This window comes from Erinaceus europaeus, unplaced genomic scaffold (genome assembly GCF_950295315.1).
Source record: "Erinaceus europaeus unplaced genomic scaffold, mEriEur2.1 scaffold_518, whole genome shotgun sequence".
In the NCBI taxonomy this organism is placed as follows: Eukaryota; Metazoa; Chordata; class Mammalia; order Eulipotyphla; family Erinaceidae; genus Erinaceus; species Erinaceus europaeus.
This window is the reverse complement of record NW_026647816.1, coordinates 40204-62006: the sequence shown is the minus strand read 5'-3', so window position 1 is coordinate 62006 and position 21803 is coordinate 40204. Positions and strand designations below refer to the sequence as shown.

Below are 21803 nucleotides of genomic sequence, written 5' to 3'. Positions count from 1 at the left end.
CCCAGCCTCCCTTTGGAGAGTGGAGCCGTCCCTGCCATTGCAGCTCTGCTGGAGGGCAAGGTCCTGGAGAGGCCCACAGGAGGGCTTATGATGATATGGTCCTGATGGAAGTGACCAGTGATGCTCATATAAACACACATCAATTTGGGGAGTAGCGCAGCGGGTTAAACGCATGTGGCGCAAAGCGCAAGGACCGGTGTGAGGATCCCGGTTCGAGCCCCCGGCTCCCCACCTGCAGGGGAGTCGCTTCCCAGGCGGTGAAGCAGGTCTGCAGGTGTCTGTCTTTCTCTCCCCCTCTCTGTCTTCCCCTCCTCTCTCCATTTCTCTCTGTCCTATCCAACAACGACGACAGCCATAACAATAATAACTACAACAATAACACAACAAGGGCAACAGAAGGGAATAAATAAATAAAATTTAAAAAAAAAAAACAACCCACATCCATTCGTCTTTCTATGTCCTTCTGCCTCGTGGTCACTGATCTTTCCTTTTCGCTGCGCACTGTCTGTCCTGCCTGTCTGCCCTGAGGTGGCGCTGGGATCCCAAGGGCAACTTCTGGAAACCTTTGTGGAAAAGAGCGGGAGAGTAGGAAAAGGAGGAGAAGGCGAAAGAGAAAAAGGAGCAGGAGAAGGCGGGGCCAGGCGGAGCTTCTGCAGGGCGCGCTGATTGGCTGCGGGTCACGTGGCGGGGAGGTTTTGAAGGGCCCGGGCTGCAGTTTCGGTTTCCGAGTTGGGAGAAGCCGCAGCTATGGACGGATCAGCCCCGCGTCGGCTCCCGGAGACAGGTGAGGCTGCGGGCACAGGTGTCTGGGCAGAATCTGCGGGATGGCGGGCACTGCTGTCCCGCTCCCTCCCCAGATCCCTTCCTGCCCGGCTGGCTCTGCACCCGGGGAATCTGGAGACCCCGAAATTTAGGTCTGTACCTCCTCTCCCACCAGTACAACTTCCTCCCTCCATCTTCATTGATTGATTGATAAGAGAGAGAGAGAGACCTGCAGTCCTGCTTCACCTCTTGTAAAGCGTACCTGCAGGAGGGGAGCCAGGGTTCAAATCTGGGTACTTGCGCTTAGTACCATGTGTGCTTCACTGGGTGTACCACCTTCCCCCCCCCCCCATTTTTTTTAATACAGTGCCAGAAAGAACCCAGGGCCTTGCTTATGCCCCAGCACTACTGAGTCCCGTCTCTGGCCCATCTCCACATATGATTTATGTCCTTAATTTTGAGGGCCAGCCAGAGCATCCCTCCTGCACATGCAGTACTGAGAGTAGAACTCGGGACCTTATGCTTGAGAGCCCAGCCCTTTATCTGCTGCACCATTTCCTGGGAAAATCATATACTTTTTTTTTTAATGAGGTTCCAGAGATCAAACCCAGGGTTCACAGATGCTAAGCGGGCACCCTACCACTTAGCCACCCCGCCCTGTTTCCGGCAGTGACTGGTTCTGTCCAGTGCTGACTGGAAGGGCAGACCTCCCTGTTCACCCCTCAAACCACAACCTGAACACTTGCAGTTCCTCTTCGGCTTGGCTCCTCTTGAAGCCAAAAAGATGAAGCCATCTTCTCCATCCTGGGACTCACTTCCTCTCCCGGCCTCCCAGAAGACCAGGAACCTCCCTTGAGGCTCCTGAGCCTCCCCAGACCCCTCCCTCCCCCAGTCACTTAGGACCCCGAGCTCAGCCCTCAACCTCCCTCCTCTCTCCTCCAGAACCCATCAGCTCTGAGCAGATCGTGAGGATGGCGGCCCATCTGCTCCGGTGGTGAGTCCAAGACTGTGTTTGCAGGGCACATGGAAGAGTCAGCCCGCCTTGGAGGTCTGAGGTCTGCACCCTGACCGCCTCCACACCCTCTTGGTTTCATCCATGGCTGAACACAAAGGTGTGAGGGCAGATGATGTCCCCAGTCCTGGAGCAGGAGTTTCAGGATGTCACCATTAAGATCGGATGCTATGGAGATGCTTTGGCGAATGACAGAGAGATCCAGACGTGGGACCCCGGGGCTCAGGGACCTTAGCACAGGCCCCCTTCGCCCTCAACCTACAAGTCCCAGCTTCGGGAAGCTTATGGTCCAGTCCCCCCCACCCCCAATTTCCCTCAGACCCAGAGGTCCGGGGCCTCACCCGTCAGCTCAGCACTCTGGATGCCTTTCTCTACCCCCACGCTGGCCCCTTACCCGTCATTTCGTCCCGGGGTGGGGGGAGTGGATCCAGGGTTTTCTGCTCCTCCCTCGCCAACACCAAATTCTGTCTGTTTTCCTGCAGGACCATCAGCATGGCCATGGACAGAGAGTGCCCTTGGGGATCCATCTTCCGAGTGGCGGCAGAGATGTTTTCTGACGGCAATATCGGCTGGGGTCAAATCGCGGCCCTTTGCGGCTCTGCCAGCAACCTGGTCTTGCAGGTGGGCCCATTGAGGGTCCTGAGCCCAAGGAAGAACCCCACACACCTCCAAGGACCTAGGAGTCTTATCAACCCAGTGTCCACTGAGGGCACTGAGAGCCAGCCGTGGGCCTTTTCACAGTCCTCTCTCCATTCAGTCCTTCGCTCTTTGATTCAGCAAACACTGATCTGTGCCTGTTATTGCCTGATTCCCCTTCCCAGCACTGGACCTCCCTTCCTGCAAGAGAAAGCGCATCTCAGAGACCCTGGGAGTCAGCGAGCGGGCTGAACCCCTTTGGCAGCTCAGTGTCAACGCAGGGAACTAAGAGACAGCTGTGGGTCGTGGTCTGCTTCATCTCTCGCTTCATTCATTCACTTACTCATCAAGGGCTGATCGCGCCTGCTTGGTGCCCAGCCTGCTCTTGGCCTGAGTGGTGTGGACAGTGTGGGCTAGGTCCTGGCGTCCCCAGAGATGACATGGAATGAGGAGTGCTGAGAGGAGGAGACTAGGGAGAGGTGATGGCACTGAAGGTCAGGGAAGACTTCTCAGAGGAGGTGACCTTGAGCCAAAGGCGGAATGGCAGAGCGATGCAGTGACGTAGAAGGACCGGGAAGAGGCTTCTGGTAGAGAACCCAGCAAGTGCAAAGGCCCTGGGACAGGTCCAGACCTGTCTGTGAGGGCTCAGAGGAGGAGGCCTTGTGGTTAGAACTGAGGTATGTGGGGGAAAGGGTGGGCGTCGAGGGCGGCTCAGAAGGGAGACAGGAGTGGCCCGCTGGTTCTCAGCAGGAGTGAGGTAAGTGGGTGATGGGCTGCCCAGTGCTTTTCTCCCCAAGGCCCCGTAGAGCTCACGCTTTGCCGTGAATGGGGCCCAGGCTTTGGTGGCGAGGATTTTCCATCTCTTTCTCTCTATCTCTCAAAATGCAAAAGAGAAATTGGTTCTGGTGACACCTTTGTGATCCTGTGCACACGCAGAAGTCTGAACTTACCCCTGGTGCCACATTAAGAGAAAAAAAAGGGAGGGGGGAGTCGGGCTGTAGCGCAGCGGGTTAAGCACAGGTGGCGCAAAGCACAAGGACCGGCATAAGGATCCTGGTTCGAACCCCGGCTCCCCACCTGCAGGGGAGTCGCTTCACAGGCGGTGAAGCAGGTCTGCAGGTGTCTGTCTTTCTCTCCCCCTTTCTATCTTCCCCTCCTCTCTCCATTTCTCTCTGTCCTATCCAACAACAACAACAATAATAACTACAACAATAAAACAACAAGGGCAACAAAAGGGAATAAATAAATAAATAAAATAATAAATTAAATAATAAATAATAAAATTTATAAAATAATAAAATTAATTTATAAAATTAAAATAATAAATTAAATTTAAAAATGTTTAAAAAAGGGGAGGGTGGCAGGGGCAGACAGTGGTGCACCTGGTTAAGTGAACACATTACAGTGCACAAGGACCTGGGTTCAAGCCCCTGCTCCCCACCTGCAGGGGGAAAGCTGATTCACGAGTGGTGAAGCAGGGCTGCAGGTGTCTCTCTGTCTCTCTCCCTCTCCATTCCCTTTTCCTCTCAATTTCTCTCTGTCCTATCATATAAAATAAATAAAGTTATATATTTTTAAAAAGGGAGAAAAAGAAAAGATTATTCTAATAAGTATAGCAAAATTGTAGACTTTGCGTGGTGTGATCAGAGCTAGATCACCCAATAGAACTATGGTTATCTCTCCCTTACTCTCTGTCTCCTCTTTTTATCTAAAGCAAACAGAGAAACAAAAAGAGTGAAAAGTCAGCCTGGCCAAGGTGAAATTGTACAAGCATTAGGCTACAGTGCTCCAAAAGAGAGAGAGGGAGAGAAATAAAGAAAGGAAATAAGAAAAGAAAAAGAAAGAAAAAAAAGAATCAGGTTCAGGAGAAAAAAAAAATTAGGTTCAGGAGACAGCATAGTGCTTTGCAAAAACAACTCTGACGCCCGAGGCTCCGAGGTCCCAGCACCCCCATCAGCCGAGCTGAATAGTGCGGTGGAGAAAGGGGGCTTCCACAGATGACTCTGGCCACAAGCTGGGAAGCTGGGGAGGCTTTGCAGTCATGGTCCCTGTGAACAGTGAGTCAGCTGGACTCTGGTGGGCAGAGGAAGGGAGTTGCTGTCCTGATGCATTTGTAGTTTGGGGTCTGAGGGGTTGTGGGGGGCTGTATGTAGAACCAGGAGAAGCAGCCAGATATAAAGGGGGATGCAAAAGTGACATTAGATCTGAGTTGAGGAGGGAGTCGGGCGGTAGCGCAGCAGGTTAAGCGCAGGTGGCGCAAAGCGCAAGGACCAGCAGAAGGATCCCGGTTTGAGCCCCCGGCTCCCCACCTGCAGGGGAGTCGCTTCACAGGCGGTGAAGCAGGTCTGCAGGTGTCTGTCTTTCTCTCCCCCTCTCTGTCTTCCCCTCCTCTCTCCATTTCTCTCTGTCTTATCCAACGACAACAACAAAAAACAACAAGGGCAACAAGGGAATAAATATTTTTTAAAAACAATAATAATAATAATAAAAAGATCTGAGATGAGGGGGAACTCCTCGGCTGAAACAGAGGAATCAGCATGTGCAAAGGTCCTGAGGCGGGAGCAGGGTTTGGTGGGAATGAAGTTTTGGAAGAAGTTCAGTGTTCAAACCAGAGTCCTCCCACAGGGTCCTGTGGGCTGAGCTGTGCCTTTTGGCCTTTTCCCTGGGGGTGCTGGGGAGCTGGGGAAGGCTGCCGAATTGGCAGTAGAGGGTGATGATTAATTTTGCAATCTGTGAAGTTCAGTGTGAGCACGTGAGACTTGAGTGTCAGGAGGTTAAAACGGCTGACACGGGAGGCTCGGGGTTGCTGTCTGTTTGCCGTAGACTCAAGCCTCTGTGTGTAAAGCAGCTCCGCTCCCCACAGACCCTGTGCACCAGGCTGACCAGGACCATTGTGGGCTGGGTGCTGGACTTCATTCAAGAGCGTCTGCTGGGCTGGATCCAGGAGCAGAGTGGCTGGGTGAGGCCCCTCTCCACACCCCCCACACACACACATAATGCTCTGTATCTTTCTGGAATAGACCCCCCCAACTTCCCAACCACACACACATACACTGAAATATTCTCTGTTTTCAGATCATCAGGTATGGTCTGGATCGTGTATCTTTTTATTTTTTCATTTGGTAGGACAGGGAGAATTCTTTTCTTAATTTTATTTTATTTTATTTAAGTATTTATTTATTCCCTTTTGTTGCCCTTGTTTTTTTGTTGTAGTTGTTGATGTCGTCGTTGATGGATAGGACAGAGAGAAATGGAGAGAGGAGGGGAAGACAGAGAGGGGGAGAGAAAGACAGACACCTGCAGACCTGCTTCACCGCCTGTGAGGCGACCCCCTGTAGGTGGGGAGCCGGGGGCTCGAACCAGGATCCTTATGCTGGTCCTTTGTGCCACCTGCGCTTAACCCGCTGCGCTCCCGCCCGACTCCCTTTTTTTTTTTTTTTTTTTTTTTTTTTAACCAGAGCACTGCTCAGCTCTGGTTTATGGTGGTGCAGGGGATTGAATCTGGGACTTCAGAGCCTCAGGCATTAGAGTCCGTTCGCATAGCCATTATGCTATCTCCCCCGCCCACTTTTTTGTTCTATACCTGAGCAACCACTGGCTCATCTGGCACAGATATCTCTCTGTGACCCCTGATGACCTCTGACCAGAGGCTGATCTCTGACCGCTGCCCTCCCAGGGATGTCTACATCCTCTGGACCCCTCCAAGTCTCCAGTACCCTTTCATCTGTGGCCCCCTCGGACCCCTCCCTGCCTCCCGTCCTCCCCACTCCCTCGAGCCTTGTCCCCGGCCAGGCTGCTGGACTGACCTCTGTCCCCGTCCCCAGGATGGCCTCCTCTCCTACTTCTCGACCGCGTGGCAGGTGGTGGCCATCCTCTCCGCCACTGTGCTCATGGCATCATTCATCGTCCAGAGGAGGATGGCTGAATGAGACTTCAATGAGTCCTTTGGACTTTCTTTTCTACATAACTTATTGTTTTCATATCTTTTATAATTATTTTCTAATTATTTGGGGAGTTGGGGGGAGGCAATAAATCTCTTCTGGCCCCACATTTGGAGCAGGTGTCATGGGGTACACTCCCTGACTGTGGCAGGAGGGAGGCCTGGCTTTTTCTGGGGGCCAGGTGATCTCTTTGGGGGGGCGGCTGCCAGGAGGGACCCTGGCCGGGCTGCCCACGGAGGAGAGAGTCGCTGGGACCTGCAAGTTCTCGTAAACAACAGAAGGATCGCTGAGAGCATGTGACCTGAGCCCGGGAGGACTGTGCACTTGACTATGCTGGAGCCCGGGGACTGAGCACACGACCAGAGCAGCACCAGCCCCCGCAGGATGGGAGGACCCAAGCATGCGGTGCAGCCAAACCTGCACGGCAGACTGGGCTGGAGAATGAGCAATGCTCAGAGATCTTTCTGGAGTCTGGCTGTTCCCTACTCTAAGTGTCCTTTCTGTCTTGGATTTGGAACTTTCCCTCTGCCCCTTGGTACTTTCCCTTTAAGAAAGCTTTCTTGGTAGTGTAGCAGGTTAAGCGCATGTCACAAGGACCTGATTTGAGCCACCACCCCAACTCCCCACCTGCAGGGGAGTCGCTTCACAGGCAGTGAAGCAGGTCTGCAGGTGTCTATCTTTCTCTCCCCGTCTCTGTCTTCCCCTCCTCTCTCCATTTCTCTGTCCTATCCAACAACGACAACATCAATAATAACTACAAGAACAATAAAAAACAAAGGCAATAAAAAAAGGAAAATAAATCAATTTTTTTAAAAAAGCTTTCTTGGCCCAACCTCCCTTCTGAGAATTGCCAACGCCCATGTTCAGCAGAGAAGCAATTACAGAAGCCAGACCTTCCACCTTCTGCACCCCATAATGACCTTGGGTCCATGTTCCCAGAGGGATAGAGACTATGGAAGCTTCCAGTGGAGGGATGGGATGTGTGGAGTTTTACCCTTTGTATTCTATAGTTCTGTTGATATTTTCTATTTTATAAATAAATTTAAAAATGTCAAATTAAAAAAAAGTTTCCTTAACTTTCTTGGTTCACTTTTTTTTTAAATATTTATTTATTTATCCCCTTTTGTTGCCCTTGTTGTTTTATTGTTGTAGTTATTATTGTTGTTGATGTTGTCAATGTTGGATAGGACAGAGAGAAATGGAGAGAGGAGGGGAAGACAGAGGGGGAGAGAAAGACAGACACCTGCAGATCTGTTTCACCACCTGTGAAGTGACTCCCCTGCAGGTGGGGAGCCGGGGCTCAAACCAGGATCCTTAAGCCTGTCCTGGATGCGCTTTGCGCCACGTGCGCTTAACCCGCTGCACTACCGCCCAGCTCCCAGTTCACTTTCTTTCTAATAAGCTGTTCCTGGGCATGGTGGTCTGGGGTTCATTCTTGGGAGACTCACGAACTCAACTTTCCACTTCCCCCCAGGACACCCCAGCCAAGAGCAGGGCTGTGACCTCAGGAGCCTTCTGTCTAAAGGACAGTTTTTCCTATTTTGTTTTGTTTGTTTTTGCACTCCTGAGACCTACAGATAGATCAAGATAGAAGGGCCCTGAGGCCAGGGGAAATCCTCAGCCGCTGAAGCGCAGGCCTTGCATGCCTGAGGCTCCTGGTTTGATCTCTGGCACTGCATGTAGCACAGTGATGCTCTAGCTTCCCGAGTTCGTGAAATTACATATGTGAAATTCTCTCATATGTAATAAATCTTTTCCAAATATGTCAAAGAGGAGGCCTGATGTTTGCTCTGACAGAAAGAGCTGATCTGGAGCTGGGCGGTGGCCCAGGTGGTAAAGGCCATGTTAGTTACCATGTGCAATATCGCAGGTGCAAGCCCTGTGCAGGGGGAAGCTTCACAAGCAGGGCTGCACGTGTCTCCGGTCTAGCTCTGTCTCTCACCCTCTATAAAAGTCGGTATCCGGAGTCGGGCGGTAGCGCAGCGGGTTGAGTACACGTGGCACAAAGCACAAGGACCGGCGCAAGGATCCCGGTCCGAGCCCCCGGCTCCCCACATGCAGGGGAGTCGCTTCACAGGCGGTGAAGCAGGTCTGCAGGTGTCTTTCTCTCCCCCTCTCTGCCTCTCCTCTATTCATCTCTCTCTGTCCTATCCAACAATGATGACATCAAATAACAATAACTACAATAATAAAACAACAAGGGCAACAAAAAGGGAATACATTTTTTTTTTTTTTAAAGTCAGTATCACTGGCAGGGATGAAGTCGTGCAGACACTGAGTTTCAACAACGCAGGTGGGAAAATAAATAAGAAGGGAAGATGTACATAGCATAATGATTATGCAAAGGGACTCTCAAGCCTGAGCCTCCAAGGTTCAATCCCCACACCACCGTAAGCTGGAGCTAAGCCTTGCTCTGAAAAAATAATATAAGGCAAAATATTTTTAAATACTTATTTATTCCCTTTTGTTGCCCTTGTAGTTATTTTTTAAAGTTTTTAAAATATTTATTTATTTTCCCTTTTGTTGCCCTTGTTGTTTTATTGTTGTAGTTATTATTGTTGTTCTTGATGTCATCGTTGTTGGTTGGATAGGACAGAGAGAAATGGAGAGAGGAGGGGAAGACAGAGAGGGGGAGAGAAAGACAGACACCTGCAGACCTGCTTGTGAAGCGACTCCCCTGCAGGTGGGGAGCCGGGGGCTCGAACCGCGATCCTGACGCCGGTCCTTGTGCTTTGCGCGCCCGCCTGCGCTTAACCCGCTGCGCTACCTACCGCTTGACTCCCAAGGCACAATCTTTTTAAAGCAAATGAAAAGGGATGGTGCCACTAAGCGTTCTTAAAGGGAAGTGTTGATGAGTCCTTGGGGTGAGATAGGCCACGCCCCCGCGGTGCAGGTGCGGCAGGTGCGGGTGCGGCGGGTGCACACACCTGAGTGGGCGGGGCCGGATGGGCGGGGCGCTCCCCCGAGCTGAGCCGGGCTGTGCGGCGCCACTCACCCAGTCCAGCCCAAGGCGGCCAGGCCAGCGCGGCGGAGGCGGTGGTGGCGATGGGGGGCTTCCGGATGCAGCACGAAGAGGGTGAGGGGTTGGGGGGACCCTATTCCCTCCTGCGAAGCGGTGGGAGGGGGCACCGCCACTGTCCTGGGCAGAATCTTCCAGGTCAGTAGCTGCTAGGGAAGTAAGTTGAGGAGGGTTCCCCTCTTCTCTGGCCTCCACACCCCATCCTTCCCTGCCTGGGCCCTCAGGAGCCTGGGGAAGCTGGACACCCCAAATTCAGGTGCCTGGGCTTGTGACCTCCAGCGTGTCCTCCATCTGGCCCTGGTGGGAGGGGCGGGTCAGAGTGTGGGTGCTTTCAGTTTTCACTCCCCTTTGCCATCAGACCCTCAGGAAAGGTTTCTTTTTTTTTCTTTTCTTTTCTTTTTTTTTTTTTTAATATTTATTTATTTCCTTTTGTTACCCTTGTTGTTTTATTGTTGATGTCCTTGTTGGATAGGACAGAGAGAAATGGAGAGAGGAGGGGAAGACAGAGAGGGGGAGAGAAAGACAGACACCTGCAGACCTGCTTCACCGCCTGGGAAGCGACTCCCCTGCGGGTGGGGAGCCGGGGCTTGAACCGGATTTTTAAACTGGTCCTTGCACTTTGCACCGCGCGCGCTTAAGCCAGTAGGCCACCGCCTGACTCCCTCCCTTCCTCTTTCTTTCTCTCTCTCTTTCTTCCTTTCTTTGTTTTTCATACTTATTTTATTTATAACCTCTGAGATAGTCACACGAGACAGAGGAGCAGAAGAGAGGAGCCCGGGCACCGCGCTGTTACATGCAGCCTCAGGCCTGACAGTCCTGCACTCCACCAGCTGAGCTGTGCCCCCTCCCCGCTGCATCTCTCCCCCCTCCTCTCTCCTCCAGGGCCCACCAGCTCTGAACAGATCATGAGGACGGGGTCCCTGCTGCTCCAGGGGTGAGTCTGAGGCTGTGTGATTGCGGGCTGCAGTTGAGCAGGGAACCCCCTGCTCCATCTCTGCCTCCCGACTCCCTCTGTGTCCTCTCAGTTTCATCCAGGACCGAATCCAGAGCATGGGGTGGCAGACGTCCCAGCTGGCCCTGGATTGGGAGCCCCAGGATCCCGCCATCAAGAGGATGAGCGAAGTCCTCAGACGCATCGGAGACGAGCTTGACAATGACGTCAACATGAAGCGGTGAGCCTGCTGGCCCAGGACCCTGCAGATACTCAGCACTCTGGACGCCGGGCCTGCTGGCTTCCAAGATCTAGAACCAGGAGTCTGCGGTAGCGCAGCAGGTTAAGCGCATGTAACACAAAGCGCAAGGACCAGAATAAGGATCCTGGTTTGGGCCCCTGGCTCCCCACCCGCAGGGGAGTCACTTCACAAGCGGTGAAGCAGGTCTGCAGGTGTCTGTCTTTCTCTCCCCCTCTCTGTCTTTCCCTTCTCTCTCCATGTCTCTCTGTCCTATCCAACAACGATGACATCAACAACAATAATAAGTACAACAACAATGACAACAAAAGGAGAAATAAATAAATATAAAAATTAAAATTAAAAATTAAAAAAAAAAACAATCTAGAACCTTCCTGAGGCCAGGAATAGGTGTCAAGACCTCAGTCTCAAGCCTTGGGGAGTACAAGGGGCGTCTCTGGGGGAAGCTTAGTGGGTGGTGAAGCCGTGCTGTGGTGTCTCTCCTCTCTCTCTTGTTCAGTTTTTCTTGTCTTTATTCATTTATTGGATAGAATTAGCCAGAAATTTAGAGGAAAGGGGAGATAGAGAGGGAGAGAAGCAGAGACTCCTGTCGCTCTGATTCACCACTTAGGAAGCTTGCAGGTGGGGGCTGGAGGTTTGGGGGTTTGAACTGGGGTCTGTGTGCATTGTAACATGTGCACTCAACCAGGTGCATTAGCATCTGGCCCCTCTCCTCTCTCTCTCTCTCTCTCCCACCTCTTGCTCTCTTTTTAGCTGTTTTTGTTTTTTTCCCCAGAACACTGTTCAGCTCTAGCTTGTGGTATGGGTGGCAGATTGAACCTAGGACTTTGAAGCCTCAGGCATGAGAGTCTCTTTACAGAACCATTATGCTATCTGATCCTGCCCTCTTTTAAGATATTAATTGTTTTTTCTTTTTAAAGTATTTTATTCACAAGTGCAAGGACTGGAGTAAGGATCCCAGTTCAAGCCCTTGGCTCCCCACCGGCAGGGGAGTCGCTTCACAGGCAGTGAAGTAGGTCTGCAGGTGTCTATCTTTCTCTCCCCCCTCTCTGTCTTCCCCATCTCTCTCCATTTCTCTCTGTCCTATCCAACAACAACAGCAGCAATGGCAACAATAACAGCAACCAGGTTAACAGCATAAAAAATAATGGTGGTGTAAGGGATGGAACCTGGGACCTCAGAGCCTCAGTTATGAGAATCTTTTTGCATAACCATTATGCTGTCTCCCCTGCCCCTTTATTTTATTTTATTTTAAGTTTTTTTTATTGTTGTTGTTATTGATGTCATCGTTGCTGGACAGGACAGAGAGAAATGGAGAGAGGAGGGGAAGACAGAGAGGGGGAGAGAAAGACAGACACCTGCAGACCTGCTTCACCACCTGTGAAGTGACTCTCCTGCAGGTGGGGAGCGGGGGGCTCGAACTGGGATCCTTCCACTGGTCCTTGCGCTCAGCACCACGTGCATTTAACCCACTGTGTTACCGCCCGACTCCCTCCCCTTTATTTTTTTAAATATTTAATTTATATATTATTTACTGGATAGGAACAGAGAGAAATCTAGAGGAAAGGGGAAGACAGAGAGAGAGAGAGAGACTGCAGCCCTGCCTCACTGCTCATGAAGCTTCGCCCCTGCAGGTGGGGAGCAGGGGCTTGAACCCTGGTCCTTGCTCACCGCAACGTGTGCGCTCTAGGCGGTGCGCCCCCAGCCGGCCCCTCAGAGCCTCCTTTCTAGCCCCACTGCTCTCCTCCGCCTCCAGGTTGTGTCCTTGTCTTTGCTCAGCCTGGGCTGGCCCAGTGGCGGCCCCCGCCCCCCCGCCCCCAGCACCTGCCCCCCTCTCCCCGCAGGGTCATCACGGTGGCCGTGGAGACAGAAACCACCTGGCAGCTCTTCTCCAAAGTGGCCGCGGGCGTGTTTGCCGATGGCAGGCTCAGCTGGGGCCGGATCGTCGCCCTGTTCTGCTTCACCACCAAGCTGGTCTTCAAGGTGGGAGTTTGCAGGGCTCTGCACCTGGGGGCACCCCACACACACCCTGGAGGGCCCGGGAGAGACACAGAGGGAATCCCTGGGCCGGCCCAGGCAGCCACTGAGGGGCAGCGGTGCCCTGACCTGACCGGCTGCCTCTCCCCTCACTGACTCACAGGGCCAAGGGGCACCGGGCCCACTGGCTGCGGCAGGCTCGCTCCCTGCCCCCCAGCAAGTCCCCTCAGAGGGTGACAGCTGAGAGGAGGAGGAACCCGCCAGGCGGGCAAGACGTGTCAGGGGAGGAGGTGATGCTGAGTCACAGTGAAATGGCCTAAGAGCAGGATCCCTGACACATAGAGCTGATGGTGCTGCCCAGCTGCTCTCCCAGGTCACCACGCACAAGGACCCGGGTTCAAACCCCAGTCTCCACCTGGGGGGGCAGGGGTAGAAAGCTTCCTAAACAGAGTGAAGCAGGGCTGCAGGTGTTTCTCTTTTTCTCTTCCCCTAACTCCCCCTTTCTCTATAAGGCGGGGGCGGGGGGGTTGCGGTGCACCTGTTTGAGCGCACATGTTACAATACACAAGGACCCGGGTTCAAGCAACCAGTCCCCACTTGTAGTGGGGAAAGCTCTGCAAGTGAAGCAGGGTTGTCGGTGTCTCTCTGTCTCCCCCTTCCTTCTCAATTTCCGACAAGTTCCTATCCAACAAATAGAGAAAGATCATTTAAGGGAGAAGGAGCTAGGACTTGGAGCAGTGGATCAGCCTACAGGCGCTGAGCCCGGCGATTACTCTGGGGACAATTTAAAAAGGGAAGAATGAGGCTGGGCAGTGGCGCACCCAGTTGAGCACACACAGAATCCCCAGGTTTAAGCCCCTGGGAAGCTTCACGAGTGCTGAAGCAGGGCTGCAGGTGTCTCTCTCTCTCTCCTCTCGCTTCCTATTCCCTCTCCATTTCTCTCTGTCTTTACCGAATAATAAATAAATAAAGAATTTAAAGTTGGGGTACGGCTGGGGAAATAGCGTAACGTTTCTGCAAAAGACTCTCATGCCTGAGACTCTGAGAGACCCCAGGTTTAATCCCCTGAACCACCATAAGCCAGAACTGAACAGTGCTCTGGTCTTGGAATCTCTCTCTCTCTCTCTCTCTCTCTCTCTCTCTCTCACACACACACACACATATTCATTAATTTAAAATAAATAAAAATATTTGAAAAAGAAAGGTGGGAGTCGGGCGGTAGCACAGCGGGTTAAGCACAGGTGCCGCAAAGCCCAAGGACCAGTGTAAGGATCCCAGTTCGAACCCCGGCTCCCCACCTGCAGGGGAGTCGCTTCACAGGCGGTGAAGCAGGTCTGCAGGTGTCTATCTTTCTCTCCCCCTCTCTGTCTTCCCCTCTTCTTTCCATTTCTCTCTGTCCTATCCAATCACAACAACAATAATAACTACAACAATAAAACAACAAAGGCAACAAAAGGGAATAAATAAATATTTTAAAATTTTAAAAAAGAAAAAGAAAGGTGGGGGAAGCCTCTGATGTCACTGAGGCCACATGGGTGAAGAGTGAGTCTAGACCAAAGAGGCAACTCCTTGGGAGACTACCAAGAGGACACCCACAGTTAACCCCATGATACAAGGACCAGTCTCAGTGGGAGGGGCAGGAAATCTGGGGTTGAGGGACCAGGGAGTGGGGGGCTGTATTTGGAGAAGCCATCAGACACAGAGGGAGAGGAATCGAGAGTTGACCCTGCATATAGGGTGCAGGGGTGGGGTCAGGTCTTAACCTGGACTGCAGTCAGGGACGCCCTCTCTGGGGAGGTGACGGGAGACCCCAGTGGAGGGAAGGGGGAGAGGACTCTGGCAGAGGCAGAAGAATCAGCCAGTGCAAAGGGTCCGAGGCAGCGGCAGGGTTTGGTGGAAATGAGGATTTGGAAGGAGCCGGATCAGGGATCCCAAAATGGAGAGGAAAACTGGACTGTGGGCAAGGCAGTCTTCCCACAAGGCCTCCAGGGTGGAGCTGTGCCTTTTGGCACAGAGGGGAGAGTACTGGGGAGCCACGGCAGGCCGGGGAGCAGGGCCATAGACGGGATTTCACGTGTACAGTTGGCGAAGCTGACTCTGTGCAGCGAGGGAGACCGCAGGGGCCAGGAGCTGAGAAAGGAGGCCTGGGGAGCCCGCATCCCCACCAGTGGGTGGGCCGGGGACCAGACTTGATCCCTGCGCTCCCCCCTGCTCCCCCCGCAGGCCCTGTGCTCCAACTTACCCGAGATGATCAGGACCATCATGGACTGGATGATGAAATTCCTTAAAGAACGGCTACTGAACTGGATCCAGCAGCAGGGCGGCTGGGTGAGACTTCCCCGGCTACCCCCACCCACGGGGACCCCTTCCTGAACCCCCCTTCCCTGCCTTGGGATCCTCAGAGATGGTTTAGAATCTATCTCCTCACTTGTGGAATCAAGTACTGTTTCATCTGGCACTCCCCCCACCGCGCCCTCTCCGTGACCCCCCTGACCCCTGACCTCTGTGTGACCCCTGACCTAATTAGTGTCTTCTGTCCTCCTTGGAGCCTCCACTTCCTCCAGGATCCCTTAAGTTCTTTAAAATTCTACTTATTTGCTTCATTAATTGTTTTAAATATTTTTCTGTAGTTATGATGGATAGAGACAGAGAGAAATTGAGAGGGGAGGTGGAGGCAGAGAGGGAGAGAGACAGAGGGACACCTGCAGCCCTGCTTCATCACTCACGAAGCTTTCCCCCTGCAGGTGGGGACCAGGGGCTTGAACCTGGGTCCTTACGCATTGTAATGTGTGCACTTAACCAGGTGTGCCACTGCCTGGCCCCCTTAATTAATTAATTATGAGTGGAGAAAGAGAGAGAGAGAGAGAGGAAGAACCAGACCATCACTCAAACTTGTGTGATGGTGAGGATCAAACTGAGAACCTCATACTTAAGAGCCCAACACTTTATCCACTGCACCACCTCCTAGGCCATGTAAAAAGTTATTTTGTTAATTTTTAATTTTTATTTAGTATTATTATTTTCTTTATTATTGGATAGAGGCAGAGAGAAACCAAGAGGGAGGGAGGGGGAGATAGAGAGGGAGAGAGACAGAGAGACACCTGCAGCCCTGCTTCACCACTTGTGAAGCTTTCCCACCCACCCCCACCCCCAGGTGGGGACCCAGGTGCTTGAACCCGGATCCTTGCACACTGTAATGGGTGTGTTCAGCCAGGTGTGCCACCGCCTGACCCCAATAAAATATATTTTAAAATAACAATAAAGGGAGGACGGAGAGACTCCACTGGTTAGTGTGGGCGGTGCAGACTCCGTAATTCTGCCAGAACATGGGGGCCTGAAGGTGACTCAGTACCCCTTTATCTGAGTCCCGCCCCCCACACCCTCTGATCTCTCCCCAGCACCCCAGCACCCCAGCCCCCCAGCCCCTCACCCCCTGCCCCCGACCAGGCTGCCCGGAGTGACAGCTGTCCCTGTCCCCAGGACGGCCTCCTCTCCTACTACCAGCCTCCCCTGTGGCAGACGGTGACCTTCCTCGTGGCCGGAGCACTCATCCTGTCCTCTGCCTTCTGGAAGAAGAAGCTGGGCTGAGGGGACTCTGGTCTCTCTGCATAAGTCGGATGTAAGGGAGGCGTTTCTCTTGTGCTTGTGATTATTGGGGGGGGGGGGATGGGAAGCGGACAGTAAGCCTCGTGCACTGGCTGTAGTCAAAGGCTGGGTTTTCAAGGGGATGCTGGGTGCTTTCTGTGGGGAGGTGGGTTGGGGTCCTAATGTGTTTATTTTGTGATCACTGAGGTTTCACTGCTATGGGTGGACTCTTTCAGAGAGACAGACAGACAGACAATAGTACTGAGGTTTCTTCCTGTGAGGTGACAGCCAGACTCAAACCTGAACCACATGCAGAGCAAAGCAGGCGCACTATCTCAGTGAGTTATTTTGCTAGCCCACATTTTTTTCTGTTTTTTTCCCCTTTTTATTTTTCATTGTTGTTGTAGTTATTATTGTTATTGATATCGTCGTTGTTAGGACAGAGAGACATGGAGAGAGGAGGGGAAGACAGAGAGGAGGAGAGAAAGACAGACACCTGCAGACCTGCTTCACCGCCTGTGAAGCGACTCCCCTGCAGGTGGGGAGCCAGGGGCTCGAACTGGGATCCTTATCTGGCCCTTGTGTTTCTCGCCACGTGTGTTTAACCTGCTGCGCTACCGCCCGACTCCCTGTGTTTCTGTTTTGCCCCAGTCACTGGGGCTCAGTGCCAGCACGATCCACTGCTCTTCTGGTGACCACCCCTTTTTTTTTCTCTCTTTTCATTCCATAGGATAGAAATTGAGAGGGAGGGGGAGATAGAGAGAGGGAGAGAAAGACACCTGCAGACCTGCTTCACTGGATGAAGCAGAATCCATGCAGGTAGGGAACGGGGGCTCGAACCCAGATCCTTGTGCATAGTCCTATGTGCACTTAACCGGTGCGGCATCACTGCCAGGTCCCTGCCCACATTTTTCCCCCCAGAACACTGCTCAGCTCTTGCTTATGATGGTGCCGGGGACTGAACCTAGGAACTCAGAGTCTCAGACATGAAAATCTTTTGTAGAACCACTGTGCTGTCACCCAACACCGGGGGAAGCATCATTGCTGTGTTGTCTCCCCCTCTCTCCCTCTGTTTCACTCTCTCTCTCTCTCTCTCTCTCTCTTTCTTTCCAGAGCCCTACCCAGCTCTGGCTTCTGGTACTGCTGGGGATTAAATTTAGGACCTCGGAGCCTTTTGCATAATCATGCTGTCTCCCCCACCCCCTGCCACTCTATCTTTCTGAAAAAGTTGGCTCTAAACAAGGAAGCCCCAAGGATGGGGAGAGAAATTAACTGTCTAATGGGAAACCTGACCAAATGGGAACCTGACAGAAGCAGGAAGCAGCTTCTCCAGGCTTTGTCTCCTGCTATGTGTATGGGGGTGGGGTGGGGGTGGGGGACGGTTCACACACGGAACAGTGGGTGCTGGGTGCTGGGTGCTGGGTGCTCACCCACCCTGCAGTCACACCTGCTCCTCTGTCCTAATCGTCCACACATCTTGGCGGGTGCAGAGAACCAGCCCCAGAGCTCAAAGTCCGCTGGCCTTTCACATCCTTTCCCGGAAAAGTTTCTCGCCTGCTGGTCAGCTGGCTAAACTCTTATCTGTGTTGTGTCTTTCAAATGCAAGCAGGGCTGGGCTGGGCTGGGCTCAATCCTCAGCAGAACTAGCAAAATGCTAGAGGGATGCCCTGGCTTCAGTCCCTCCTCTCTGTCTCATGGGAAACTCTCTCATATGGAATGAACACAGACACACGCGCGCACACACACACACACACACACACACACATCAGGGGCCAAGATTGTAGCTCTGTGAAGGAGTATGCTTGTCAGAAGCCAAGGGTTCAAGTACAGCCCCCCCCCCATTACACACGGAGACATATACTAAAAAAAGAAAAGAACAGTGGCCAGGAGGTGGCGCAGTGGATAAAGCACTGGATTCTCAAGCAGGAGGTCCTGAGTTCAATCCCCGGCAGCACATGTACCAGAGTGATGTCTGGTTCTTTCTCGCCTCCTATCATTTCTCATGAATAAATAAATAAAAACTTTCTTAAAAATAAAATAAAATAAAGAAAGAAAAAAGAGTAAAGAGCCGATAGTCACGCCTTCATTTATTTATTTATACATACTGTCAGGTCAAGCAAACATAGTATTAGCACAAAGACCCAGTTCAAGCCCCTCCTGCCCCCCCAGCTGCGGGGGGGTTGCTTCATAGGCGGTGAAGCGGGTCTGTAGGTGTCTCTCTCTCTTCCTCTCTATCTCCCCCTCCTCTCTCAATTTTTCTCTGTCTTATCCAATACAATGAGGGGAAATGGCCTCCAGGAGCTGTGGATTCTTAGTGTTGGCGCCAAGCCCCAGAAATAACCCTGGAGGAAAAAAAAAAACAAGCATCACTCAGGCACAGTAGACACCTGACCTCAAGTCCAGTGTTCCAGCCACTTCATTGCCTCCCAAGTCGCCTCTCTCTGCATCCTTCTGTGTCTCACCCCTTCCCACCATGCCTCATCTCTGTGTCTCCCCCAGACTCCTCTTTCCATCCATCCTTCCATCCATCCTCCTTGGGATCCTCTCTAGCCTCCCTCCCCCTCGGGCAGCCTGAGAGTCACCTCTCCACAGGTGTGTCCTGCCCGAGGCTAAAGGTCTGTGACCAAGACATAAAATGTGGTGAATGAGTAACTCAGGCCCCGCTGTGACCCTGCCACTGGGGACAGCCGCCCCTCCCCGAAGGCTTGCCCCCGACACACTAAGTCTGGAGAGAAGTCAGAGATTAGAGAGGTGGGAAGGTAGGGTCTCACCAGACCCTGGGTGAGAGTTCCCAGCACGGCGGAACTTCAGAGCGTGGCAGCGCTGTGCTCTCTCTCCCTCCTTGTCTCTATCTGAAATACAAAGAACAGAAGAGTGTGGAAGGCCCCAGTGTCACAACGAGAGAGAGAGAGAGAGAGAGAGAGAGAGACAGAGACCGAGAGAGTTATGAGGAGAGACTGTCTCCCTAAAAAGGGACAAAATGGGGAGTCGGGCAGTAACACAGCGGATTAAGCGCACGTGGCGCAAAGCGCAAGGACAGAGTAAGGATCCCGGTTCGAGCCCCCGGCTCCCCACCTGCAGGGGAGTCGCTTCACAAGCCGTGAAGCAGGTCTGCGGGTGTCTTTCTCCCCCTCTCTGTCTTCCCCTCCTCTCTCCATTTCTCTGTCCTATCCATCAATAACAACAGTAACTACAACAACAACAAAACAACCAGGGCAACAAAAGGGAAAATGAAAAAAAAAAAAAAAAAAGGACAAAATGGCCACAGACAGGAGCCCGGGTGAAAAGTCAAGAGAACTAGACCTGAGCGAGTTATGGGGCAGATAGCAAAAGAGACTCTTGTGCCTGAGGCTTCGAAGTTCCAGGTTCAATCCCCTGCACCACCATCAGCCAGAGCTGCTCTGTGCTCTGATTAAAAAAAAAAAAGAAGAACTTCCGGAGGCGGAGCTACAAGCAGCAGATCGCTTTCTCTCCTCTCCTCTCCTCTCCTCTCCTCTCCTCTCCCGGATCAACTAGGAATACCAAAGGAGACCACCCGGACTGAAACAAGACAGGACTAGAATGACCACAGAAACCCAGTAAATCACCCGTGAGTATAACACGCGTGGCTGGTGACAGAGAGGAGAGAGGGGCCTAAGGAGAGATTAAGTGACTGCTAACAGTTTGTCAGTTTGACAGTTTGTCAGTGGAGACACCACCTCCAGTCTGCTCCGCCAACAAGGGGACAGCTGAAGGGAGGAAAGGACTCCCCAGAGACTCACCAAGTGCAACTCTGAGTCTCCATTGCTACTACCCTCAGAATCTGGAGCAGCAACAGGGAGGGACACCAGGGCACAGAGATCTAACCGGAAAACTCAGGAGAAGACCTATACCGCGGTGACATAGCTGAAGGGCTGTGAAAGTCTCTTTGCATAACCACTGGATTATCTCTGCCACACCCTGCTTTATATCTTGGTCAGGAGTCATTGATTAAGCCAAGAAGCCTATTGATAGTTTAAAACCCCTCAGGCTACCATAGCCTACAGGGGGAAAAAAAAAAGGCTTTTACACCACTGAACTCCAACTCAGGGATTGAAAAAAATGTTAACTTATATAAAATGGTTAAAACAACAAGAAAAAATAATGGAGACTCGAACCAGGACAAGAGTCCAGCTAAAAGTCCTCCAGAGGGCGAAGCACAAAACAACGAGTTCAACATCCAAACATTAGCTAAGGAAATAATAACAGGAGTGAGTAAAGAATTTGAAAAAATTGTAATCAGAACTGCAGGAACAACAAATGAGAATATGGAAGAAAATTCTAATAATCTCATGGTTATTAGAGAGCTGAAAGCTGAAATTGCTGAGCTAAGAAGGCAACTAGCTGAACAAGCTAAAACAGTATCAGAGCAGGGCAACAAAATAGATGAACTCCAGAAAGCAGTAGAGGGCAGAGAGAATAGAATCAATGAGGCTGAAGACAGAATTAGCAAGATTGAGGATGAATTAGAGACAACTAAAAAAGAAGTAAGAGATCTCAAAAAGAGATTAAGAGATGCTGAAAACAACAACAGAGTCCTATGGGATGACTTCAAAAGAAACAATATACGCATTATTGGCTTACCAGAGGAAGAAAGAGAAGGGGAGGAAGAAAGCATTTTCCAGGCCATAATAGCTGAAAATTTCTCTAGTCTAGACAACACCAAAGACATAAAGATTCAAGAAGCCCAGAGGGTCCCAAACAGAATTAACGCAGACCTAAAGACACCAAGACATGTCATACTTAGATTGGAAAGGAATAAGGATAAAGAAAGGATCCTCAAGGCTGCAAGAGAAAAACAAAGAGTCACCTACAAAGGAAAACCCATAAGATTAGCAGCAGACTTCTCCATACAAACACTACAGGCCAGAAGAGAATGGCAAGATATCTATCGAGTGCTCAATGAGAAAGGCTTTCAGCCAAGAATACTATATCCTGCTAGATTGTCATTCAGACTAGATGGAAGCATCAAAACCTTCTCAGACAAGCAACAGTTGAAGGAAGCAACCATCACCAAGCCTGCCTTGAAAGAAGTTCTGAAAGGTTTCCTATAAACAACCAGACCACCACAAATAGAACATATATCAAAACACTCTAAAACTCTACAAGAATGGCGTTAAAATATCTTCAATCTTTGATATCAATAAATGTGAATGGCCTGAATTCACCTATTAAAAGACACAGAGTAGGAAGATGGATCAGAAAACACAACCCAACAATATGTTGTCTACAGGAAACTCACCTAACGCAACAAGACAAACACAGACTTAAAGTGAAAGGATGGAAAACTATCATTCAAGCCAATGGCCCACAAAAAAAGGGCAGGAACAGCTATTCTCATATCTGACATGATAGACTTTAAAATACATAAGATTAAAAAAGATAGGAATGGACACTACTTAATGCTCAGAGGATCAGTCAATCAAGAGGACTTAACAATTATTAATATCTATGCACCCAATGAGAAGCCATCTAAATACATCAAACTTCTACTGAAAGAGCTACAGCAATATATTAACAGTAACACAATCATGGTAGGGGACTTCAACACCCCACTCTCTCAACTTGACAGATCATCCAGGAAGAAAATCAGTAAAGACATAAGGGAGCTAAATGAAGAGATAGATAAACTAGAACTATTGGACATTTTCAGAGTCATTCAT

The 21803-nt window shown here is 51.3% G+C and overlaps 2 protein-coding genes across 3 annotated transcripts; both read left to right on the top strand.

The window, feature by feature from the left end:
• Positions 1-732: 732 nt before the first annotated feature.
• On the top strand, positions 733-6460 carry LOC132536484 (apoptosis regulator BAX-like). Its single transcript, XM_060184410.1, has 5 exons — positions 733-784; positions 1705-1756; positions 2257-2395; positions 5274-5369; positions 6235-6460. The coding sequence occupies exons 1-5, from the start codon at positions 748-750 to the stop codon at positions 6337-6339; spliced, it is 429 nt and encodes a 142-aa protein (XP_060040393.1). The 5' UTR covers positions 733-747; the 3' UTR covers positions 6340-6460.
• A 2902-nt stretch (positions 6461-9362) lies between these two features.
• On the top strand, positions 9363-16156 carry LOC103125212 (apoptosis regulator BAX-like). 2 transcript variants are annotated; one of them, XM_060184409.1, is made up of 6 exons: positions 9363-9427; positions 10253-10304; positions 10396-10542; positions 12405-12543; positions 14761-14865; positions 16018-16156. In XM_060184409.1, the coding sequence occupies exons 1-6, from the start codon at positions 9397-9399 to the stop codon at positions 16123-16125; spliced, it is 582 nt and encodes a 193-aa protein (XP_060040392.1). In that variant the 5' UTR covers positions 9363-9396; the 3' UTR covers positions 16126-16156. The 2 variants fall into 2 exon arrangements, with proteins under 2 accessions (XP_060040392.1, XP_060040390.1); XM_060184407.1 differs by having other exon boundaries at positions 9366-9508.
• Positions 16157-21803: the final 5647 nt, after the last annotated feature.

Coding starts and splice junctions, on each gene's coding strand:
- LOC103125212 (XM_060184407.1), top strand. CDS start 9,397: ATGGGGGGCTTCCGGATGCAGCACGAAGAGGGTGAGGGGTTGGGGGGA. Junction 10,543..12,404: donor AATGACGTCAACATGAAGCG/GTGAGCCTGCTG, acceptor CTCTCCCCGCAG/GGTCATCACGGTGGCCGTGG. Junction 14,866..16,017: donor TCCAGCAGCAGGGCGGCTGG/GTGAGACTTCCC, acceptor CCCTGTCCCCAG/GACGGCCTCCTCTCCTACTA.
- LOC132536484 (XM_060184410.1), top strand. CDS start 748: ATGGACGGATCAGCCCCGCGTCGGCTCCCGGAGACAG. Junction 785..1,704: donor GCGTCGGCTCCCGGAGACAG/GTGAGGCTGCGG, acceptor TCTCTCCTCCAG/AACCCATCAGCTCTGAGCAG. Junction 1,757..2,256: donor GCGGCCCATCTGCTCCGGTG/GTGAGTCCAAGA, acceptor GTTTTCCTGCAG/GACCATCAGCATGGCCATGG.